Source organism: Cordyceps fumosorosea (genome assembly GCF_001636725.1).
Source record: "Cordyceps fumosorosea ARSEF 2679 chromosome Unknown scaffold_9, whole genome shotgun sequence".
Taxonomy (NCBI): Eukaryota; Fungi; Ascomycota; class Sordariomycetes; order Hypocreales; family Cordycipitaceae; genus Cordyceps; species Cordyceps fumosorosea.
The window spans coordinates 13881-36718 of record NW_017387309.1 but is presented as its reverse complement, the minus strand read 5'-3'; the positions used below and the strand labels follow the sequence as shown (position 1 = coordinate 36718).

Here is a 22838-nt window from a genome sequence, read left to right as displayed (position 1 = left end):
TAAGTCTTCTTCCATTTGAATCTTTCTCACCTCGCGCAAAGATGCATAGATAGGTAGTAGGAGCACGGCGAGTGACTCAGCCAGCTAGTTCTGGGGCTAGATAGTAGACGATCCGAGACCCCGCTGCATGTTGAACATCAATCGCAGCTGTTATGCTGAATAGTGAGCTTCCTTTTCAAGATGGAACATTCTCCTGGCAATTTTTTTCATCTTCCGGCCTCGATTGGCCAACCAAGATTTGCTGTGCTGCACGGGTACTCGGCATGTGGCTGCAGGTCACATTACCATCCGGTAATGCGATCGAGAACACTCAACAAGTCCGATTGCCCACATGGGAAAAATTCACGAGAGACGAAGGAAATTATACGACCTCCCTTTTGTAGTTGTTCTTGGTGGAAAAGACACGCCCTACAAGTAACATTCCGTGCCCCGCCACGCCCTTTGCCCCACGCCGGCCGGCATCGCAAACGGCTTCAATCCAACTTCAACAAACTTCCAGCATATTCCGTCCCGGCATCCATTGGCGTATAAAAAAAGTCCACCTCCCATCATTACCCCATTAAGCAACTTCCTTTGAACTCAAGCACTTCCATTGATCACACTGTCCATCATGTCCAACGGTGTCATTCGTCATGCTCGCAGGGAGGGTAAGTTCTCCAGCCCCGCCGATTGAACCCCCCACGACCGCTCCTCCTAACCACAGCCTCCCGCAGATGTCCCCATCATCCTCGACCTGATCCAGGCGCTCGCCGACTACGAGAAGGAGCCTCAGTCCAACAAGGCCACCGTCGAGTCGCTCAACAAGACCATCGCCTTCGCGCCCTCCGGCGCGCCCTCCGACCCCAACACCACCGGCTACGTGCCCAACACCGAGGCCACCTCCGCCAGTCGGCCCGCGCGCTGCTTGCTGCTCGACAACCCCGAGGGCGAGACCGTCGCCATGGCGCTGTACTTTTACAACTACAGCACGTGGCGCGCCTGCCCGGGCATCTACCTCGAGGACCTGTTCGTGCGGCCGTCGCAGCGCGGCCGCGGCTACGGCAAGGCGCTGCTGGTCCAGCTCGCCAAGGAGGTCGTCTCCTTTGGCGGCGCCCGCCTCGAGTGGTCGGTGCTCAAGTGGAACGAGCCGAGCATCAAGTTTTACGAGAAGATTGGCGCGCAGGGCATGCATGAGTGGATGACGATGCGCGTCACCGACGACGGCCTGACCAAGCTTGCCGGCCTGCTGGACTGAGGGAAAAAAAAAGGCTGTGTATATAGATGAGTAGATAGAAAAAAAAAATTCTTTTATAATGGGCTAGACTCCGGTAGATGCATTGTAGTAAAAATACAAGAAAAAAAAATGTACAAGACAGGCTTTTTTGGCGGCAGCCTGTCACGAGGCAGACTTCTTCAGCGGCTGGCCATTGACGTCAACACCGTCAAATATGGATCGCTGCTGCGGCGTAGCCTCTCGGAGACTGGCTAAATCTCCAAACGTAAACTTGTACTGCAGCGTCCGCGGGTCCTGCTGCATCTTGGGCGTGAGCATCCACGTGCGGGCATATGCCCGTCGGAACCACCGCGGCGAGAGGCCGCTGCCCGAGTGCGACCGGCCGTACGGCCCGACATCCTGCTGGCCAGACCGTGCGATGCGCTTGGCGCCGCGATTCCTCTCCACCGCGGCCGCCGTGTGCGCTGCGTATCGCATCAGCGCGGCAGCCTCGCTCTCCTCCTCCTGCTGTTCGGCGGTGTCAGCTCCCGCGCGCGCGCGCCGAGCAGGAACCCGCCACTCGCCCGATTCCTGCGCGCCGCGGCTCAGGCGCCCCAGCAGTTCCCACTCGCCCTTGCCGAGGGGCGGCTGCATCTTGTCCGCGCTGCGCCGCCACCAGCGCGCCTTCTTGGCGTTGACGACGCACTCGGCCGGCGGGTCGCCCCAGATGTTCTCCTTGGGCACCTCGACGCTCGGGTTCGTCGACTTGATCGCCGGCCCGAGCAGGTGGGAGGCGGCCCTCGCCTCGCTCTGGCGCTGGCGCTGCGAGGCCAGCAGCCGTAGCAGCTTCGGCTGATCCCACTTCTGGAAGAAGCGGTTCTTGGGGTTACCTATCGCCCTCTTCTCCTTCGTCTTGCCGCCGCTGGCATCCGTTGTCGCATCGGCGGTCCCGCTCGTCAGGGCCTCGAGGGCCTTGGTGTCCTGGGCGCCTTGAGGGACGACAAACTCGCTCATCAGCTGGCGCCGGCGCGTGCCGGTCCGGCCAAACGCCTTGGAGATGAGACCCTCCATGCACTTGCGGTTGCCCGTGTTGGCGGCTGACAGCGTGCGCAGCACCCGCTGCGCTCGCTCCCAGTGCGGCTGGGCGCGGGGGTCATGTTTGCGATGCTGGTGGAATCGGGTCTGTATCAGGGACTGGATCGTAGGGCGGACGGCGGGGGGGAGGTACGAGCATTCGCGCAGCAGCTCGCGGTATATGGACAGACGCTGTTGCGGCGCTACTGCGGCTAGACGCGGCGCGGGCATTGTCTGCTTTGGGCGACGGATTGATGTGATGATGATGCTTGAAAACGAAGCCCTTTTTCCTGGATAGCGAGGTGGGGCCGGGGTGGCCAAAACACCCTGGGCCGGCCAACACCGGTGATACAACGCGAGTTCATGGTCTATATACAAAAATAAGTGCAGTGAACTTCTCAGAGTCTACTTTGAGTAGAAGCTCGGTTTAGTAGATATAGCTGGCTAATGATGATTCATGCCTATTACTGTTGGGCGGCCCGATGCTAGGCAGTGTGCTGGAGTCGCCACCAATGTGTTCTCTGTGGCTGAACTTATAAGCCTTTGGAATGCACTGTAGGCAAGAGCAGCGTTTCCGTGGAAGTATTTTCCAATGGGGTTATGATAGGTCATGACTGCTTCGTCCGCACGAATTTGTTTGGCCGTAATGACGCTTGCATGCTTATCCGCTCATGGCTAGAGGGCGTCGCTGCGATTGGTCCAAGATGCGTGATACCTGCATATCGCATGCATCTCGTGAAGCTTGCAGACCAAACATACATAGAAGCACCATCACGCTCCATCTGATACTTTACGGAACAACCAGCCACTGATTGGCAGGTAGAGTCTAGTTAAGGATCATCGGCCAGAAAATGCTTTTTGGTTTTAGGGCTGGCAGCTAATGGATGAAACTGAAACCACTTAAGGATGGCCCACAAAAAGGGCAGGCTGACCAACGCGATCGTGCGCGCGACACGGTTGGTCACGGTCGGGTCAGACACGACCAGACACGAAATCACGAAACAGACGCGTTTTCTTTGCCGCACTCAATTAAGCAAGCGGGCAATCGTCATTCCGCTGCGTAAAACCGCTCCATGGATACGTACATACGACAAGCATGTGCGTAATATCCGAACACAGGAACCGTAGGGATCAAGTGACGCTGCAGCATCTGCATAAATTAGAAGCCAGATACCTAGGCAATGTATTCGTAATAGGCAGACTGAAGGTTCCGTCGTTTTCAACAGCTCGCATGGCGCGACTGCTTTTGCCGTTCCTCAGCGCTGTTCTAATTGCCGTAGCACGGTATTAGCGCTCAGCTCCCTCTCCGTACAGGGCAACCACCACTGAAGCCCCTCTCCACCCCTCAACTGCGGAGGTTCGTCGGCCAGGTACCTTCTACCTCTGACCAGCTTTTACAAACTTCGCTTGCTTCAGCATCACTTTCAATCATCCAGTCCTTGACCTTACCACCACCTCGCTGTCCATCCCTACCCGCCATAGCGTATGTCTTTACGAGAGCGCCGAGCACCATCATCTGAATTCGCCGTCCTAACGGCATTCGGTCTCCGCGACACGCATCGCATCGCGCGTACCCTTCGAACCATATGCGTCAGCACCATCACCATCACCCCCATCTCTCCGCCATATGATAGCCGCTGTCCACCATGCCGTCCGCTCCGCAATCTTCACAGCAATCTTTCACCATGAGTCAACAGTCGCAGCAACAGTTCCCTAATTCCTCTTTCCACCGCGGCTTCGCGCTGAACGCCGAAGGCCCTGCGCCGCAAATCTACTCGGTCAGTAGCCGACGCAACCCGACGCTCCAGGGCGCTTTGTGCTGACATACCAATCCCTAGGCCTCCTACTCTGGAGTCGATGTCTACGAAATGGAAGTAAACACAATCGCCGTCATGCGACGACGCCACGACTCTTGCCTCAATGCTACTCAGATCCTCAAGGTCGCTGGAGTCGACAAGGGCAAGAGAACCAAGATTCTCGAAAAGGAAATACAAACTGGCGAGCACGAAAAGGTACAGGGTGGCTACGGGAAATACCAGGGCACCTGGATCAAGTTCGAGCGCGGTGTCGAAGTCTGTCGCCAATATGGCGTCGAGGAGCTTCTCCGCCCCCTGTTGACCTACGATATGGGCCAAGACGGTGGCGTTGCTGGCCAGGGCGATTTCAACACGCCAACAAAGGAACAGGCTATGGCTGCGCAAAGGAAGCGCATGTATAACTCGAGTGCTGAGGGACGACCGAATGGCGTTAACGGCACATTCTTCAAAAACATCTCGAGCACTGCTTCGCATGCCGTCGCCGCAATCAGCAAGGCTCGATTCGACTCACCCAACCCTCGCAACCGCACCGGTCCTTCCCATCCACCCAGCTTTAGCAGACAGCCCTCTATGCAGAATGGTGACGAATTCCCCGGAAATTCGCAGCAGAGCTTCGCCTCGGAATACAGCCAGCACGTTGACTCTACTTACTCGACACAACAAACCAATGGCATGCCTCCCATGCCTGACGCTGAGCCGCCACGGAAGCGCCAACGTGTCAACATGACACCGAATGAAAGTTTCGCGGGGTACGGTCAAAATGTTGACGCATATGCCAGTGCATTCCCAGGATCTCCAACCGAGCCCAACGAGTCATTTTTATTCTCACAACAGAGTGCCGTACAAGACCAAACAGCCATCGAGGAGGCCAGTGGGCCCCAGGCACCGCTTCCGTATAACATGTCTCCCGAAATTGAGGAGAAGCGAAGCAAGCTTATGGCTCTATTCATGGATTCGGCCGCATCTGATACTTCAAAACACCAGTGGCTGCTCACCCTGAGCCACAGCGAGATTGACATGCCCATTGACCCGCAGAGCCACACTGCGCTGCACTGGGCGGCTACCCTTGCACGCATGCCTCTTCTACGAGCCTTGATTGCTGCCGGTGCTTCTCCGTACAGGGTCAACGGTTCCGGCGAAACAGCCCTTATGCGCGCGTGTGTCGTGACAAATTCTATGGACCACGGGTCATTCCCCGACCTGCTGGAAGTACTGGGCGGAACCATCGAAGCCAGAGATCACAAAGGCCGTACTGTTCTGCATCACATTGCCGTCACAAGCGCCGTCAAGGGCCGGAATACTGCCAGCCGTTATTACTTGGAGAGCTTGCTTGAATGGGTTGTTCGCCAAGGCAGTGTGCCTAGCAGTCAGATTGTCGGCGTTAATGGTGCCGCACCCAACGGCGCTCAGGTTACCATTCCCAAAATGGGCATTGCAAGATTCATGACTGAAATCGTCAATGCTCAAGACAGCTGCGGGGACACTGCCTTAAACATCGCTGCCAGAATTGGCAACAAGAGCATCGTATCCCAGCTCCTTGAAGTCGGCGCTGATCCCAATATTGCCAACCGCGTGGGCCTGCGCCCAGTGGACTTTGGCATTGGTGTAGAGAACCCGGCGGAAAAGCAAATCAGCGAGGCCGTGTCTGAGAATCCCAACGGTCCAGGTTCGAGCCAGAAGATGCGCGAAAGCAGCGACGACATTATCGCGTCTATCAGCCACCTGTTAGGCGAGACTAGTTCAGCTTTCCAGCAGGAAATGAAGACGAAACAAGTCAACCTGGACTCTCTGCATACTTCGCTGCGAAGCACTTCAGCAGAGCTCGGCGAAGCGCGCCGCAAGATTGAGCAGCTAACGGCGTCGGTGGCCAAGCAGCAGCTTGCCCGCCGAAAGGTCGCCAACCTGGCACATGCCAGGGAAGACGAGCAGGCGCGCTTGATGAATGAGCAGTCACGCTCGTCGCAGCCCAACCCGTCATCGTCGTGGGAGACAGAGCTTGGCGCGATGCTCGAGGCGGCTGAGCAGCACAGCGCATCGGGAGGCTTCGGCGCCGAGGGTATGCTTCCTTCCGCAGCCGTTCTCAAGGCCCGCATCCGCGCCATCGAGGCCCGCCGCGACGTCACCCGGAAGATGGTGCAAGCGCTTCAAGGCCGCAGCCGAGACGTGGAGGTCAAGTATCGCCGGATCGTCGCCCTATGCACCGGCGTCGGCGAGGATGACGTCGACGCCGTCGTTGACGGTCTGCTCAAGGCTGTCGAAAGTGAAAACGAGGAGCTGGAGGTCGGACGCATTAGGCGCTTCTTGGGCGGTGTCGAGGGCGTCGTGCACTAGTAGCGCGCAGCTGTCCTCGCAACCGGGCAACCACTTCTTCATTGGCACCTTTGCGCAGCGTCTGTATAGCTTCTCTTCCAACCCTTTTTACGTTTTGTCAGTATACTATGCTACGACTGTACTATTTTTGAGACTACTGCTTTTTTTCTCTTACGGATGACGGAGTTTGGAAAGCGGCGCTTGTTACGGAAATGATTTATCCTGGGGTGGTAATTGTGGAGGGGTTTGTCTTCTTTTGCTTTCCTGGTCTGCTCTTGGCGAGCCGTTGTTTGTTTTCTGAATCGAAGCAAAAGCCTTCGCGTCATTTTTCTGTCTGGAGTTCAAATTCGGGTATGTTGTACTTGTTTACGGCTACGGCTTGCCTGTTGCTTGACTGTCTTTGCGCGGCATGTTTTCTGTTGGCATTTCAATCATGACGATGGTGTAATAAATCCACATTTGCATTATCCGCTAGTCAAATCAAACCTCTGCACCATAGCCTCTTCGTTGTTGCTGCCTCAGATGGCTCAGCTTTGAGCTTATTAGACTCTCTTTTGAGATGTAGGTTGTTTATCATTGGTTAAATGGAACAATTTGATGAAATCAGGACGTGTCTCTCTTCCTTCAGAGACTGTGCCGCACAATACGCCGCACAATACGCCAAAAACGCCCACGCAATGCCACAAGAAAAAAAGATTGATGACCCCCTGGCCGTCCTCAAGAGGTCACTCCATCTCGGTATACACCCTCCCACCTGGCCTCCACGGTCGTAATCTTGCCCTTGAGGGCCTTGATCTCCGCTTCCAGCTCATCCATGTTGCGGTTCAGAACGGAAATCTCCTCGAAGCGACGCGCGCGCGTAGCCGCGCGTAGCATCTCCTCGACCATGAAGCGCTGCTCCTCCAGGACGGCGAGTCCCTCGCGCAGGCCCTTCTCCTCCGTCTCTAGCTGGCTGACGACGGTGCTCACCTCGCTCGCCGCCTGCGAGGCCGTGTCGGACTCGGCAAGCTCCGTGTAGCGCAGGCCCGACGAGCTAGAGTGCACCGAGAGGTGCGTGGCGGACCTGGGGGTGGAGCGAGACGACTGGTTGCGCAGAAGCTGAGGCAGGCTCTTGAGTGGGAGCATGTTGGTGTGCAGGAAGCTGCTCGCATACGTGTAAATGGCCGTCTGTAATCGTTGCTGTGTCGGGCTCTGGGTTGGCAGGTCTCTGATGCGCTTCGCTGCAATGCCGTATTTGCCGAAACTGTCAATGAGACGTTTCCGAATTTTGCCTGCTTCTTGAATCTGCGCTCGTGTCGGTGGCGGTTTAGTCAAATCGAGCTCCCCGTTTTCCAGTTTGTCTGGTTGCAGTGCCAATAGAACGCGATGGAACGAGGGTAGTAGTTGGCGGATACCTCTCTCAAATTGCCGTAGCGTCTCGTATGCTCTTTGATCTGTGGGCTTCAATTGTAGAGAAGCCTGGAAGTCCCTGCCGGAGAATAGCGTGTGGTTGCAGTCCTGACACATACGTATATCGACCTTGACGAGGCCCGTCGTGGGAGGCGGTTTCTCTGTAGGCAGATGTGAGGCTGCGCTCGTCAGTGCTGAGTCTCTATGCAAGATGATAATATTGCTGGAGATACTTACGCGGCGTAACGTCGAGACTGACTTCGGAGGAGCAGCCCGTCTGCAAGTCTGCGCATACCACTCGACCGCATATGCGGCAGTGATGTCTTCTAAACGTCCAGGTGCCAAATTCTTGTTGGCAGAATGGGCACTTTAATACTGATTCATCGTCCTCCCATGGCACGACAGATTGTTCAATTGCCTTTCGTTGGTTGTTATGGCCCGTCAATTGGCTTACCGGTGATAACAGAGAGCCCGTTGATTTCTCCGGTTGGTCGATTAATAATCTCGTGAGTTTCGTCAGTCGCTTCTCCAGCCGTGAAACATCAAGCTTCTGCCGTTCAACGCGCTTTCTCCGTATTTCTGTAAATGCGCTTGTGTGGTCTTTAGAGACGCCCGTATGGTCGTTGTAGCCATCTCTTGACTTGTAACAGGTCTCGCAAACTCGGGCCCATACGCCGCGAACGGGTTCGTGGTTTGCACTGCGGCTGAGCTTCATTTGGTACATTGTATGTTCCTCGCAGAATAACCGGCCGCAATTTCGGCAGTTGATGCTGCCGTTCATGGGACCAAGGTTCTTGGCACATGTTGGGTCGGTACACCGATCGTGGCCTGTTGGCCGTTGCCAATGGGTCCTGGTGATGAGCTCCTCAGGATCGAGATGGATTTCCTGTGATTTTGCGGGAGCATGAGATGGAACTTGAAGCTGGGGTTGGCCCGACTCGTTTGATTCAAACACCTCCAGCCCGCGAAGCTTCTGGTTGATCAGGGACAGGGGTTGAAAGCGTTTCGCCTTTTGGACCTGCTTGTCGAACCACGTCTTGACTTCGTCCTGTTCCTCGGCAGGAAGTTCTTGATGGGTATCGTCAATGTGTCGGTTTAGTTGTAGTAGAGTGACCTAGAAGATTGGCTATGTAAGCGTGTTCGTGTTCGGTCGGAATGCCGCGTCATACCATCTCCTCGGTGCAGATCGGACAGACAAGGCCTCCGTCGCTGGATAGCCCGGCTTTGGGCTGTGCGCCCACGCTGATGCTGGATCCGATATCCTGTCCGAGGTCCGTCAGGCTTCCGCTGACAGGCGGTGACAATGACGAGGAGCTGATCGAGACGGTGCTATCGGACGGTGCCAGCGGGCTGGAAGCACGAGGGGCAGCGGGTGGCGGCGCAAGGCCCTTGCCGCTGCCCAGGATGCGACCGCCTCCGAGCTTCCGGCCGGACATTATCGTTGCTGCTGGCTTGTATTGAATGCCCGCCAGTGCAGCAACCCGAGACTACCTTTGGTGTTCGAGCTGCCTCTGGCGCTGTTGGCATCGAGAACTGCGAATGGCTTTGTCGGGGTGGGATGACGATGGCAGGTGGCCAGCAAGCCAGCAGGTCCAGTTAGCAGGGCTCTTTGGTGGAGAAAGTGGCTAGCAAGGTCAGGTAGCGGGAGTGGGGGCATTCAGTAGTCCTAGAGGTTAACTTGGGGATAAAATTGAAATGTAAAGAAATGAATAATTGAATGCTAATTATTTTCGCATTTGCGTAGCCCATCGAGTGCGTAGCCCGTCTCATCATGAGGAGTCGTGTCGCGGTGACCAAATTGGAGTGTGAGCACCCAACTGAGAGGCGATTCGCTGAAGGCCTGTGTCCAGCTCGGCGGCATGTCCACTAACATCACCCACTAACACATCACCCAACCAGCGCCAGACGGCACGCCTCCGGACCGTTTATCCACCCCTGCTAGTGCCTTATCGCCGCCTTATCGGAGCTCAACCTGTACCTCAAGGCCAAGGACCCTTCCGACTCCGGCTCATTTCTGCCCATCTTGAACTTTTACAACCTAATATTGCAAACCCATCAACCATGCCAAAATCGTTTCCAGAAGTGCAGCCCGGAGGGAGCCTCATTCTTGCGTGGCAAGTCAAGGACAAGAACGTTTTGGTTGTCGGCGGTGGCGAGGTACAGTCCTTTCATGCTATCTTGTATCCCCTTGCCGACCAGGAACTTGTTGGTACTAACTATTACAACAGGTTGCCGCAGGCCGCATCCTCAACTGCCTCAATGCCGACGCCAACGTCACCGTCGTATGCCCTGCCGCCGGTCTGAACAAAGAAGTCGCCCACCGCGTTGCAGAGAAGCAAGTCACACACATCAACCGTGTCTTCGAACCGTCCGATCTCGATAATGCGGTCATGGTGCTCGTGGCCATTGACGACCCCGATGCGTCAACAGTCATCTGGAAGTTGTGCAAGGAGAGGAAAATCCCAGCCAACATCGCAGATGTACCGCCAGAGTGTGACTTCTACTTTGGCAGCGTCCACAGAGACGGTCCCCTACAGATCATGGTCAGCACCAACGGCCGTGGACCTCGGCTTGCAGCGACCATCCGCCGCTTCATTGCCAGCAAGCTCCCCAACAACGCCGGCAATGCCATCGACGTCATTGGTGAACTGCGTGCCAAACTCCGAAGAGTTGCTCCCAAGGTGGAAGACGGCCCAAAGAGAATGCGCTGGTGAGCCGCCGCCGTGACAATACTTTTTTTCGCCAGAGGCTAAAGTGACGAAATCGGCTAACCTGATTCAACGCTAGGATGTCTAAAGTGAGCGACACTTACAAGTGGGAAGAAATGTGCCAGATGACAAACGAAGATCTGGAAAACCTGCTATTATTCTATCCCGCTAACAAAGCTCCATCTATGGATATTATCAAGTCCCTGCGAGATGTACGGGATGTTGAGGCGCTCGATGTTTTTGAAGGATCGTATGGATTTAGCATTGGTGTTTGAGGTACCACTGGGCATATGAGTGAACATACTCGCGGCGTATTCTTAAAATTGGATTCAGTAAAAAACCACTGCATTCTAAGAAATGGTAAATATTGTATATTAAAGCAAAATATAGACTGCCGAATTCATCCTCTAAACATTGTTGTGCCTAGAGTTTGTTGGTATCACCTGGTGCTTAGTCAGCTCCACTACTGCCAAACATGGTGCCATCCAAACAAGATCAACTACCTGTGAATGAGACGCGCCCACGCCCGAAAACGGTTGCGGCACTCGCAAAGTAGCCAGAGATTCCCAGGTTGACGCGTCATACTACTCAAAACCACTATCAAAACACAGAACTACTTGCAAGGAGTCCTCCCTGTGGCGCATGATGGCGGATCAGGATGTTACCACTTCGGATACCTTCTCCAGCGAAAGCCCAATCGTCGATGATGTGATCCCACCCTTTTTCAACACCACATTCTCAACACATCGAGTCTCGCCGCTATTTATTGGAGCGCAACCTCTGGATCAGAACCGACTTGATCTGCTCGCCCACCGCTTGCGAGATACTCTTGTGGGGGACGTCATTCGCGGCATTCAAATCGGACTGGAGTCTCTCGAGACGCCCGCCGGACAGGTTGGGCCGCTGCGCTATGTGAAGTTCCGCTGGTTCTCGCCTTCGGACGTGCTAGGTGACCGAGATGTTCTTGACGACGCCCCTGATCGCGCAAAAGGCGAGGCGAGCGACAACTCGGACAAGGGCCTCTGGGTGGAGATTCGACACGAGAACGCGGCCTACGTCGCTCTTCTGTTGCCTGGATACACAACGCTCAACCCGGCCTCCTCAGTCAGGCCATCAGATTGGGCTATGCGACCTGGAAGGGCAGCCACGGATAATGTGGTTGACGAAACAAGATTTCTCAATTTGCCTTTGCTTTTGCTACGCATGCCGCAAGCGCTCAAGCACGTCATCGGCGACTGGCTCTCCACGACATTCGATTGCCGCGTCAGCAAGCTCTCTCTGGGGACAAAAACGATTGTCAACATCTGGGAAGGGTGGATTGAGACTATGGGCCTGACCACCAAGGGCCCTGACTTTGTCGTCACGCTGGCTTTCAACGCACCGCTTCGCGACAGCGGGGGCGACCTGGACTCTGATTCTGATTCGGACGCGGAGCAGACGCTGGAGCCGGGGCTGCGCAGCATGAGCGTAGCGATGGCGCCTCACGACCTCCGCCGCTTCCTACGGACGGGTGAGCGGCTGCGGCCGGAGAATAGCGGCACGCCCGCCCTGTGGGAGAAAGACGCACGCGAGCGACGGCGCCTGGCCGGTGGCAACATGGATGACGGCTGGGCCTGGAGGAGCGCAACAAGCACCGGAGACCAGCCCTTCACGGCGGCGCTGGGGCGGTACCTGCAGCACCACCTAGGCCTGAACATGTTCCACCCCAGCGTGCGGGTCGTCCAGATCTCCTGCGCCGGGTTTGTGCTCGCGCAGTCGCGGCTCAAGGTTCTCCGTCGCGGAGACTTGACGGATGATTTGTCCCGTGCAGCATGGATGTTTGCGACTCAGCTCGGTGGAAGGATACGCGGAGATGAGCTGCCCTCTGTTATCCCAACACCTGTACCTTGAGACAAGATCAAAACGGGACGACGCAGGCGATAATAAGATCAGGGCTTGACGGGGCTATTCACCTATCGCCCAAATTAGGACGGACAAGAGGTCACTTTGGCCACACAAAGGAAGCAGATGACCCCGACCTACAAGCATCCTAGATTTATGCCGACCTTGATCACTTTGGTGGACTTGCTCGCGTCACTTGCCGCTGCCGACGTTTCATCGACGGTGTAACCGAGTCGAGGCGAGACTAGCCACCAAGTTCTGCTAGTAACGAACGGGCGTCCTGTGGCTCGCGATATTGTTGTCGAGAGGCGGAGAAGCTTTCGTCCAGTGACGCGTTTGCTGGCCGAGCTATGGCAAGGGCCAGACCCAGGCCTTTCTGCAGAGGTTAGCCCGGAGCCGCCCAGGTCGGTTCGAGACCGTCACCGTCCGCCTGAGTCTATTTACCCCTAGGACCGCGCCGCTGTTGATCCAGTGGTATTCTCAGCAGGCCGAGCGCCCAAGGAGATAGACACGAAGAGTGAGATGGAAGGGTGGAAGGGGAAGGAAGTGCTGGAATGAGACGATTTGCTATCTCTTTCCTAGGAAGCATGGCATATATTCACTTGAGTCTTTACCTCTGACTGTATGCCTATGGGAGACTGCCCTTGCGACATACCTATAATGACAGCAAGTATTCCACCCACGTGGCTTGCTTCTTCTTTTTTTTAGAGAGACTAGGTAACTTTCTACTAAGAGAGTTTTCCTTTCTTTGCGTTCTATGCGGGCACTAAACAGAGAAGACTCGTCCGCGTCACGACGCCAGCCCATGATGCTGAACCTTAAGAATTCGATCCTGCCATTATAAACGACGCACCATCCTGTTCCCAACTCTCGCCCTTTTTTTCCTTTTTCCCCCAGGCACACGTCAATTCCCTCCCACAGTACGGATAAGTCCCCCTCACCCCAGCTTCGTACGCCTACTCATCCCAGCCTATCGGCAAAACAGTCCACCAGATCGAGTCCCTCCTCACAACAACTCCTACGTCTACGCGTATGTTTGTCTCTGCACGCCAGGCTCCCGAATGATTGATCTGGAATCCAACAACAGGTCGGTCGCAGTCCCTCCGCCCCCACCGACGCCCCTTGTGCTGCCGTCCTCGTCGCCGCAGCCCGCCCCCCGGACTCCCAGCGAAGGCGTGAAAGCCTCTTCGAGCGAGACCAGCCGGCCAAGTGAACTGTGGTCGCTCCCGAACCTGAATTGGCGTCGCGCTTTATTCCTGATCCTGCTCGTGACCGTTCTCGGCGTAATCGCTTTCTGTCTCAGCGGCGAACTTTAGGTGCCTTGATCCCGGCAGCCAAGGAACACAACGAGACGGCGATCTCGCGGATCGTCTTCGCCCAGCTCGCTTCCTTGATCACTTTTATCCATATACTCTTACCTCGATCCATACCTTGCGCGAGGAAACATGGACCACAACGACATGTTCGGGTGGAATCCCTTAAACGCCGCTCCAAGCAGTTCTGGGCAGCCTCGCGAGCTCATAAATGGCATGCTTCTCGCGTCCGCTTCCGCCGAATCCGACCCCGACACGCGTGACTCCCCATCGGGCTCCAAGCCTACCGAGGAACAGGTGGCCTGGGCTTTCGGCATTTTCCTCTTGCTCATCGTCCTCCTCATATGTGCTCACGTTGCTCGCTTCAGGGCCCAACGCCGTCTGCCGTCGGAGGAGGACGGGACCCAGCTGGGGGACCAGGACGCGCGCGACGACGACATCTTCAGGTCGGACGAGAGACGCCGGCACTACTGGCGCGCCAAGGTCCTGGGCAACCTAGCGGCTGGTGAGCCGCGCAGAGCCGAGTCCGACCAGCCGCCCGCATATCCCGGTTTCGTTCAGCCGCCCCAATCTCACAGTTTCATTCAGCTGCCCGGACGTCACAGTTCTGTTCAGCCACCCGGATATCCCAGTTTCGTTCAGCCGCCCCGTCCTGCGCGTACTGCACAGAGCAGCCCATACCATGACAACACCTTGATCAGGCCACTTAACGGATTCTCGCTCTAGTTTTTCGATGCCCTCCACAAGTTTTGGTCAAATGCGGTGTACTGTTATAACAGGGTTGAATGGCTTGCTGGGACAGGAGAGAGTGGGACGCGGGCAAAGCAGGTCTAGACAGTAAGTAGAAAGTTTGAGCTCGCGTTGGAAGGGTAGTTTGAATTTGGTTGTTAGTGTGACAGAAATTTTTTTTTCTTTGTAATTCTTTGATTCTAATAGAATAAAGCTGGCAACATTTCATGTGCGTGAACCGGGTCTCACACCTTGTCTGACATGGGCGGCCGGGTCGTCAATTTTTATCTGATGAAGCTGAATGCCATGCTTTCTCGAAGACGGGTTCTAGATATCACCTTGGCGGTGTGTTGCTGACCTCCCACAGGACTGCTCCCGGGCGGCTTACTTGTGTCAATAAATGGCCTGCAGCATGCCAGGCCCGGCCGCCCCCCGGTGAAGCACGGCAACGGGTCGTGGTGGGTGGGCTTACCACTGGCGGGAAGTTACGGCTGTCTCTATTGCAGCAAATTTACAGAAGGCTTTCCGGTTTTCTTGGCGTAAGATTTTCGATCCACCGCGATGCCGACAATGAAGCTTATACTGGGGTAGCGACGGGATCCAGTAGCTTATTCGTGGAAAGTTGATCGATGATGAGGACTAAGTAATTGGCCCGTGGGCTGAGGGTTGCAGGGCGGCCCCTCTGAGGCCCCGCGATGAAGTGTCTTGCAGTCGAATGGAACGGATGTGTAGGCTGGATGATTGATGATACCCTGGTTTCGGAGTTGTAGTAATAGAGATTTGAGATAAATAGCCCACGTTGTCAGCTCACTTACTCTCAAGCACTCGCTGAAGCAAGCTTCTTTAATCACAACCAAATTCAGTTATATACAATGGCTTCTCTTCGCTCTATTCTTCTCTTATCCCTCGCCGCCCTCACCACGGCGCGTGACGTCCCGTCCAACGTCCGCGACTTTTACAACAGCCTCAAGAGCAAGGGCCAGTGCAGCAACAAGCTCAAGTCCGGCTTCCACAGTCGCGACGGTGATAATGGCTGTAAGCACTCTCCTCGATCACCATCTCACCCTCACCGGCTACCAGACCAACTGTACTGACCCCCCCACGCCCACGCCAGCCTTCTCCTACTGCGGCGACCACCTCGACGACTACCGCGTCCTGTACCTCCAGGGCAAGAAAGGCAACTTTGTCAACATGGACATTGACTGCGACGGCGTCCAGCACGGCCCCGCCGACGATGGCCGCTGCCAGTCCTCCGACGACACCCAGGTCCAGACCTCCTTCAAGAGCATCGTGAGGGGCTACGGCGTCGGCGTGGACGACCTCGACGCCAACATTCACCCCTACGTCGTCTTTGGAAACGAGGGCAGTCGCAGCAACTACCCCAACTTTGACCCGAAAAAGTACGGCGTCGAGCCGCTGTCCGTCATGGCCGTCGTTTGCGGCAACAAGCTGGTGAGTCACGCCGTTCTCGATTGTCCGCGATGGTGAGTAACATGGGCGAGCGTAGATTTACGGCATCTGGGGCGACACCAACGGCGACGACGGCCCGGAGGCCATGGTCGGCGAGGCGTCCATCTCCCTCGCCACCGCCTGCTACGGCAAGTCGGTCAACGGCAACAGCGGCCACGACCAGGACGACGTCCTCTTCATCGCGTTCCCGGGTGCCGACGCGGTGCCGGGCAAGAACGGCGCAAGGTGGAACGCGAAGAACTACGGCCAGTTTGAGAGTAGCATTACCAGCCTTGGCGACAAGCTCATCCAGCGCATCGGCGGCGGCGGCGGCGGCGGCGGTAACCCGCCTCCGTCTGGCGGTTGCTCGTGGGAGGGCCACTGCGAAGGTACGCCACGATTTTCTTTTTTCTCTCTGCGAAAATTGGTGGATATCCATCATGCTGACAATATTCTCCTTCCCCGTAGGCGCGCGCTGCAAAGACGAGAATGACTGCTCCGACGACCTTGTTTGCAAGTCGGGCAAGTGTGCTCGCGGTTAAGGAACGACACCTGATGTAAGATGGAAGTGCGCTGCAGAGATTGTATAGACAAAGACATATATATATATATATAACAAGAAGTAGGCTCCACGTGTCGTAACTAGTACCCCTCCTGTTTTATACCTTGCTCTCGACCATTGTAATCCTGCCCTCCACCGTCGGCGCAATCAACCGCGTCCAGTCGACCAGACAGCCGCCGTCACCTGCCGGCCCGCACACGCACGACTTGATGCCCGCCTTTCGCGTCCAGCGCGCCCAAAATTTGCGTAACAGCAAGATCTCAATGTCCATCTCGTTGTCCGGGTCGGCGCCCGCCTCCGGCTCCGGCGGCGACTCCGCCACGCCGTCCTCGGCGATCTCGTGGAGCGTCTCGTCGTCCTCGTCCTCGTCGTGCGGCAGCTTGTTGTGGCCGAGGCGGGCGAGGATGAAGTCATGCCAGCTGTTGCTCCGGGCCGTGTCGCTCTCGTACGACGTCTTGCGCGAGAGCGTCAGGCTGCGCTCGAGGTCCTCCGAGGCGGGGGCAGGTGTCTGCGCCTGCGTGTTGCCCTTGAGCTTGGACGCCACGGCCTCCCAGTGCTCGGAGAGCTTGCGCCACTTGCCGATGGTGCGCAGGGCCATGAAGTATTGTCGCAGCATGGTGCTGATGAGGATGCCGTTCTCCTCGTCAACGAGCTCCTCTGCTTGACCGCCTTCGGACTGGACAAGAAGACTGTCGTAGCCGTCTACTTTCGTGATTAATTCATTGTCTGTCATCTGAAACACACCAGAGATTTAGGTTAACGTACCTTTGCCGCGGCCCATGTATCCTCTTGTGGCCAGGAGGTACTTCCTCTCTGGCTCGCACAGCTTGCCGCCAATTTCTAGCGAAAGTACTCGTTTGTTTCTCTTGCGCGAGGGGTCGAATGAGAATACAATATTCGAGACTTGGGGAAACCTTCCTTCTAGTGCCGGGTACGTGGAAACGCCATTCTCGATGGCATCCCAGATCGCCTGGCCTGTCACGCGCAGCAAAACGACGGGGTCCTCAAAGGGAAAGCACGTCGTCACGTCCTTCATCCTTACCGCCCCAGGCGGATAAATTTGATCTCCGCGAATCGTCCCAGACGCCATGATGCAGCAATCGGCGTGGTAGTGCTGCCGCATGATGTCGCAGACAAAGTTGCCAATGTTGGACTCCTTCATCCGGACTGTGCTGAAGCGCGCGTCCAGCGGCATGGCGCTCCAGCCGATCGGCTTCGCCAGCGACTTTTTCAGGTCCGCCGTGAGATTCTTGACCAGCTTCTGCGATGGGTAGTGCTCCTTCACATCGGAGGTGATGTCGCGCCTCCAGATATTGAAATCCCACTTGGTCGGGCGGTCTTTGCTCCGGCGGGCCTCGATGTAGCTGAGGTTCTTGAAATCGGTCCCCGAACGAAGCACGTGGGTGCCGTTGATCAGCTGGTGGTTGTAGTAGTGGTCATGCCCGCCGAGGATGATGTCGATCAAGCCGTCCGTTTGCTCCGCCAGTTTGACGTCGTTGGGCTCGCGCATGTGGCTGAGGCAGATGATGATTTCCGCACCGTCCGCCTTGAGCTTGGGGACGAGCTCCTTTGCGGTGGCGCTGGCGGACTTGTAGATCAAGTTTGGTGGCAGGCTGTTTATGGTTGCGAGCCACTCGCGCTCTCCCAGGCCGATGATGCCAATTTTGATGCCGTTGGACGAGGTCGCCATATGCGTCGGCTTGGCGTTGCCGAGGGGTACGTCTTTGCCCAGCGCAGGGTCCAGGACATTAGCAATGAGCCAAGGAAATTTACATTTTTGCGTCAGGGCCTCGAACTGTTTGACGCCAAAGTCAAAGTCGTGATTCTAGCGATAGGGTTAGTGTCGTTAAGTGCCAAGGCGGGGGGTACGAGGACATGAGATTGGCTCATGATGCACTCACTCCCACACAGGCAACATCCGTGCCAATGGCATTAAGTACCGGTATCATGTGTTTGCCTATTATTCAAGATCAGAAGATGATTGTGGATGGGATTTATCCTCAAGACTGCATCATAAACGCACCCTTGGTGACACTGCTCTCGAGACTGGGGTTGAACGCGTCACCAGAGAAGAGAGTAATGAGCTTGGGCTGACCAGCAAACCGGCTGCCATTTCGATACTCCTTACACATCGTCATAAATCTCGGGAATCCGCCGACTGGCTCCGCGCTTGAGGGATCGACGTGGTAGACGTCGTTGTAGTGCAGGATCCGGAGATCCGGTGCGTCACCTCCGTCGGAGCGGCCCGACGAGTAGGTGACTTGGGGCTCCGAGGTGGGCTCTAGCTGTCCCATTATGACGGATTAAAGTACCTGTAGAAGGATGGACTTCAATTCACTTAGCACAGGGAGTCAGAATGTCGCGTGCTTCATGGGAGTCCTAGGCAGAGATGCCCAAGCAACTAAGTACCTTGTACATGTACATCGCACAGCCCCAGCCACAGCCACAGCCCGCGACGAAAGCGGAGCCGCCACAGTCAAACAAAGAGCTACAGCACAAAGTGGCGCTACTACCCGGGACACAATGAATGGCTTTCAGCAAGATGGCTTTATTTCGTGCCTTGTCTTCTATTTACTCCTGCATTCCAATACTGCAAGGATATAATATTAACAGAAATCTAACAAAATCGTTTCAAACAAATTCGAAGCGCCTTCCTGCTTGGTGATTAGAGTGCTGCCTTGCCCCTTGACTCAAACGGCAGCAGAATGACGATGACTCCCGCAGCAAGAAATAGTGCACCACTGGTATATACGGGCGCCGAGGTCTTGAGGTTCGCGAACATGACGATGATGGGCTGTATTCGAGTTAGAGAAAGTTGAGGGAGAGAGAGAGAATGCACTTACGGCCATGATTCCAAACACGCGGTTGCAGATGGCAGCCAGCGCATTGCCAGTGCCGCGCTGCGGCGTGGGGAAGACCTCGGGCGTGTAACCGTAGAGCACGGCGTACATGACGTTGCTGCAAAAGTTGAAGGCGCAGTTCCAGCCGAGGAGCGCCTCGCTGGTGGTCGCCGTCGTCGAGCAATAGAGGAAGACACCGGTGAGGGCGGTGAAGATGGAGAGGGTGCCCTTGCGGCCGAGACGGGGCAGCTCGACGAGGAGGCCGCCGATGAGGGCGCCGGGCACGCCGAGCGTGGAGATGATGAGGGTGTTGCGGTAGGTGATGTAGGTGCTGCCGTCGCCAAAGTCGGCGCCGCGTGAGTCCTGGATGTACGGCAGGAAGGCGTTGTAGAGCGGGAAGGCGAGGCCGATGAGCGCCCACAGCAGCATGATGAGCGAGGTGCTGACGGCGAGGCGGCGCGTGGAGAAGAGCGTGCGGACGTGCTTGCCGTCGAGCTTCTCGAGATGCCGGCGGACGGCGGCGGCGGCGTCGGTGCGGGCGACGTAGTCGTCGGGCTCGCAGGCGCGGAGGTCCTCGACGGTCAGGGTGCTGGTCTTGCCGTTGATGCGGGCGACCTCGTGGACGACGCGGACGGCGTCCTCGTCGCGGCCCTTGCCGATCAGGTACTTGGGCGACTCGTGGAGCTTGAAGAGGCCGAAGCGCGCGAGGAACATGAGCATGGTCAGGCCGCCGACGGCCACGAGGAAGTAGCGCCAGCCCATGTTGTCCTTGCGCAGGCAGACGGGGGCGTCCTGGGCGCAGGTCAGGTTGCCGAGCAGCGGCCAGGCGATGAGGTTGCCGACGACCTGGGCGACGGCCCAGTCGAGGGAGAGCACGGTCAGCAGGTACTGGTGGGAGGCGGGCAGGAACTCGAGGAAGATGGCCGAGTCGACGGGCAGGTTGCCGCCGACGCCAAAGGACCAGAGGGCGTTGAAGACGCCGATGGCGGCGAAGGAGGGCGCGCTGGCGGCGACGAGGCCCCAGAAGGCGGTCAGGCCGAGGGTCAGGTTGAACGCCCACTTGCGGCCGAAGATGTCGCAGCCGAAGCCCCAGAAGGCGGCGCCGGCGAGGAGGCCGATGTTCTGGGCGAGGACGAGGAGGGGTGGTCGCGAGGGCAGGAACTCGTCGGCGACGGGCTTGAGGATGAGCGAGGTGACGACGGGCCATAGATTGTCGCTGGCCCAGCCGAAGCCGACGACGATGAAGAGCTGCCACTGGTACCAGCCCATACCGATGTCCTGGACCTGTTTGGGGGGAGATTAGTATTGGACGGCATTCGCCATAGCCATCGCCATAGCGAGCTGTGAATGGAAGGGCTGCCAACGTACTGCGCGGTTGAGAACCTTGGCCTTGGACTCATACACGGGATCCAGCGACCCCTTGGCAATCACGGTCTCATCGTCGCTAATAATGTCGATGCTGCCATAGTCGGCGCGCCGGGGGTCCGTGTCGTCGGACAAGGCTGGATCGCCACCCATGATTAGTGACTGCGACTGCTATATCGCCGGTACTATGACACTGAGGAACCGTCCGTCTGTCGGGTTGGGTAAGCTACCTAGGCCGGTCGGCGATGAGGTCGGATCAGGCAGGTTGCAGAGAGAGAGGTGATGCAGGACGACAAAGTCCAGAAGGTAGCTTTGGATATAAGTTTATTGGAGTTGGTACTGTAAATCTCAAGCTGCATCTGGCCTGGTGCTCCCCCCTCTTTTCCCTGCAACGGTCTACTTTTGACTACGAACTTTGCATACCAAGGATACACTACTCGTACATGGTTTAGTTAGTAGCAACTTTGTACCTTTTTTTTTTCTCACCAGTATTAAGAGCAAGAGGGACGAACTACGGTATTGCGCCATTGGTGAGACGGCTGTGGTGATTGGCCCGGTGGCGTTCTCTATTGTTGTGCTGTGACCATTCCCGGCGCTGGGCGCATGCGGCACGACGACCCTAGCAAGCCCTGTTGTGGAGAGCTCTGAGGCCAGCCCGAGACAAGTTCAGACAGAGGTGAAGAACTAGCAATGAAGGTTGAAAATGAGATTGTCTTGACCGTTTGCTGTCCGAAGGGAGGGAGGCGGTGTCTACTGGGAGTCATGAAATGGGCTGATGTCGAGAGTTGAAGCTCTATATTGGTAACTCGTCAGTGGTTCTCAATCACGAGCTTCATCGATCATGTGCAGTGTTAGGCTAGATTTCCATTGCCAGGTTCACAAACTCACAAACCCCATGTTCAGCGATGCACAGTGAGACATGTCGATCATCCCACCCACCCACTCACTCCACTGACAATGGCAGCTCTGAATCAAATCGAGCGTTTCTCTTCTCATCATCGCAAATACACGATGCAAAGAATATTCTACAAAACATCAGATTTTCTCTGCACAAACGTGCTTGAAAATAACCCAGCCGTCGCCTCTTGAAACTCCCCGAACCCAGAAAATGCCCTGGCCGTAAAGTGTATTATTAGTGTTCGCAAGCACGTCATCGGCGCATTTGATTCCAAACTCTACCTTGCTAACTAATCTGTACCTAGCTTATAGCGTTTATTCTCGTTAGCCCAGCCCCGGAATGCCCGAACTCCTTGTCGGCCAGCCAGCTGAGCTGCATTGTCCAGGCAGCGCTTTTGACACCATCGTCACTATCATCGCTATCATCGTTATCGTTGTCACTGTTGTCGCTGTTCGCTTACCAAGCGATACACCTGTTTTTATCAGAAGACGCCTCAACAAATTAGAGTGTTATGCTTGGTTTACTACATACTGCGCACGAGACAACTGCCCTCATTAACGACTTACCCTATAGGTAGCTATGTGTCTCCTATTCTTTTCTTACCCCATTATATAGAAAACAATAATGTTCGAAAGTTTTGCTTTTCATTTCCTACAATCTCTCGCCTTCTGAAACGCGCTGTCGGCCTTGAGGTCGTCCACCGCGAGCCCGACCTGCATCGCCCTCAGCACCACCACCACGTACGCGAGCGCCGTCGCCAGCACCGTAAAGTTGTTGTGCAGCAGGTCGCTGTAGTCGGCCGCCCCGTCCACCGTCGAGAAGCCGCGCAGGACCCTGCCGAACCGCAGCATGTGACACCTTGTCCAGCCGGGAGAGTCGCAGCTCGCCGGCAGCGGCTTGAGGAAGATGCGGCGCCCCGGGACCACACGAGGTGCAGGTCGGGGGTCTCGGTGACGGCGACGCTCCGCTTGAGGACGAGTTGGTGGTGAAGCGGCCGCGGCGGCATCGGCCGGCCGCACACCCAGAGCCATTCCTGAGCGCGGGAGAGCTGCGGGACGAGCAGCTCGCGGCTGAGGAAGGCGGTCATGTCTGTCAAGGGTGACTGGATGTCGTCGCCGACCTGGCCGCCGCGGGTAGTGCGTGTGCGCATCGACGCGGGCAGTGCCACCGCCTCGTCGACAGGTTGACCGGAAGTGCTGGTAGACGCATGAAGACGTTGGAAAATTTTGATTTGAAATGCGGCGGGATTTTTCACCAGTGTTGCTTGTCCGTTGTTGACACTGCTGAACTGACAAGTATTTGACCGTTGCC

General features: G+C 56.4%; 10 protein-coding genes across 10 annotated transcripts; 5 read left to right on the top strand and 5 right to left on the bottom strand.

Annotated features, from left to right (window-relative positions):
• Nucleotides 1-610: 610 nt before the first annotated feature.
• ISF_04180 (Acyl-CoA N-acyltransferase) lies at nucleotides 611-1234 on the top strand (the record flags this gene model as incomplete). The annotated part of the gene is made up of 2 exons (XM_018847786.1): nucleotides 611-647; nucleotides 714-1234. 2 exons carry the CDS (start codon nucleotides 611-613, stop codon nucleotides 1232-1234), a joined length of 558 nt encoding a protein of 185 aa, XP_018704742.1.
• A 141-nt stretch (nucleotides 1235-1375) lies between these two features.
• ISF_04179 (hypothetical protein) lies at nucleotides 1376-2497 on the bottom strand (the record flags this gene model as incomplete). Its single annotated transcript, XM_018847785.1, has 1 exon — nucleotides 1376-2497. The coding sequence occupies one exon, from the start codon at nucleotides 2495-2497 to the stop codon at nucleotides 1376-1378; it is 1122 nt and encodes a 373-aa protein (XP_018704741.1).
• Nucleotides 2498-3912: 1415 nt separating this feature from the next.
• Nucleotides 3913-6414, top strand: ISF_04178 (start control protein cdc10; the record flags this gene model as incomplete). Its single annotated transcript, XM_018847784.1, has 2 exons — nucleotides 3913-4044; nucleotides 4105-6414. 2 exons carry the CDS (start codon nucleotides 3913-3915, stop codon nucleotides 6412-6414), a joined length of 2442 nt encoding a protein of 813 aa, XP_018704740.1.
• Nucleotides 6415-7110: 696 nt separating this feature from the next.
• ISF_04177 (Zinc finger, FYVE-type) lies at nucleotides 7111-9218 on the bottom strand (the record flags this gene model as incomplete). Its single annotated transcript, XM_018847783.1, has 3 exons — nucleotides 7111-7961; nucleotides 8020-8896; nucleotides 8952-9218. 3 exons carry the CDS (start codon nucleotides 9216-9218, stop codon nucleotides 7111-7113), a joined length of 1995 nt encoding a protein of 664 aa, XP_018704739.1.
• A 625-nt stretch (nucleotides 9219-9843) lies between these two features.
• ISF_04176 (NAD(P)-binding domain protein) lies at nucleotides 9844-12380 on the top strand (the record flags this gene model as incomplete). The annotated part of the gene is made up of 4 exons (XM_018847782.1): nucleotides 9844-9939; nucleotides 10011-10492; nucleotides 10570-10740; nucleotides 11102-12380. The coding sequence occupies 4 exons, from the start codon at nucleotides 9844-9846 to the stop codon at nucleotides 12378-12380; spliced, it is 2028 nt and encodes a 675-aa protein (XP_018704738.1).
• Nucleotides 12381-13816: 1436 nt separating this feature from the next.
• ISF_04175 (hypothetical protein) lies at nucleotides 13817-14410 on the top strand (the record flags this gene model as incomplete). Its single annotated transcript, XM_018847781.1, has 1 exon — nucleotides 13817-14410. The coding sequence occupies one exon, from the start codon at nucleotides 13817-13819 to the stop codon at nucleotides 14408-14410; it is 594 nt and encodes a 197-aa protein (XP_018704737.1).
• An 875-nt stretch (nucleotides 14411-15285) lies between these two features.
• On the top strand, nucleotides 15286-16404 carry ISF_04174 (Fungal chitosanase; the record flags this gene model as incomplete). Its single annotated transcript, XM_018847780.1, has 4 exons — nucleotides 15286-15448; nucleotides 15528-15865; nucleotides 15921-16251; nucleotides 16331-16404. 4 exons carry the CDS (start codon nucleotides 15286-15288, stop codon nucleotides 16402-16404), a joined length of 906 nt encoding a protein of 301 aa, XP_018704736.1.
• Nucleotides 16405-16521: 117 nt separating this feature from the next.
• ISF_04173 (ser/Thr protein phosphatase family protein) lies at nucleotides 16522-18718 on the bottom strand (the record flags this gene model as incomplete). The annotated part of the gene is made up of 4 exons (XM_018847779.1): nucleotides 16522-17126; nucleotides 17190-18249; nucleotides 18326-18381; nucleotides 18448-18718. The coding sequence occupies 4 exons, from the start codon at nucleotides 18716-18718 to the stop codon at nucleotides 16522-16524; spliced, it is 1992 nt and encodes a 663-aa protein (XP_018704735.1).
• Nucleotides 18719-19089: 371 nt separating this feature from the next.
• On the bottom strand, nucleotides 19090-20782 carry ISF_04172 (sugar transporter; the record flags this gene model as incomplete). Its single annotated transcript, XM_018847778.1, has 3 exons — nucleotides 19090-19218; nucleotides 19268-20548; nucleotides 20633-20782. The coding sequence occupies 3 exons, from the start codon at nucleotides 20780-20782 to the stop codon at nucleotides 19090-19092; spliced, it is 1560 nt and encodes a 519-aa protein (XP_018704734.1).
• Nucleotides 20783-22171: 1389 nt separating this feature from the next.
• ISF_04171 (hypothetical protein) lies at nucleotides 22172-22558 on the bottom strand (the record flags this gene model as incomplete). Its single annotated transcript, XM_018847777.1, has 1 exon — nucleotides 22172-22558. One exon carries the CDS (start codon nucleotides 22556-22558, stop codon nucleotides 22172-22174), a length of 387 nt encoding a protein of 128 aa, XP_018704733.1.
• Nucleotides 22559-22838: the final 280 nt, after the last annotated feature.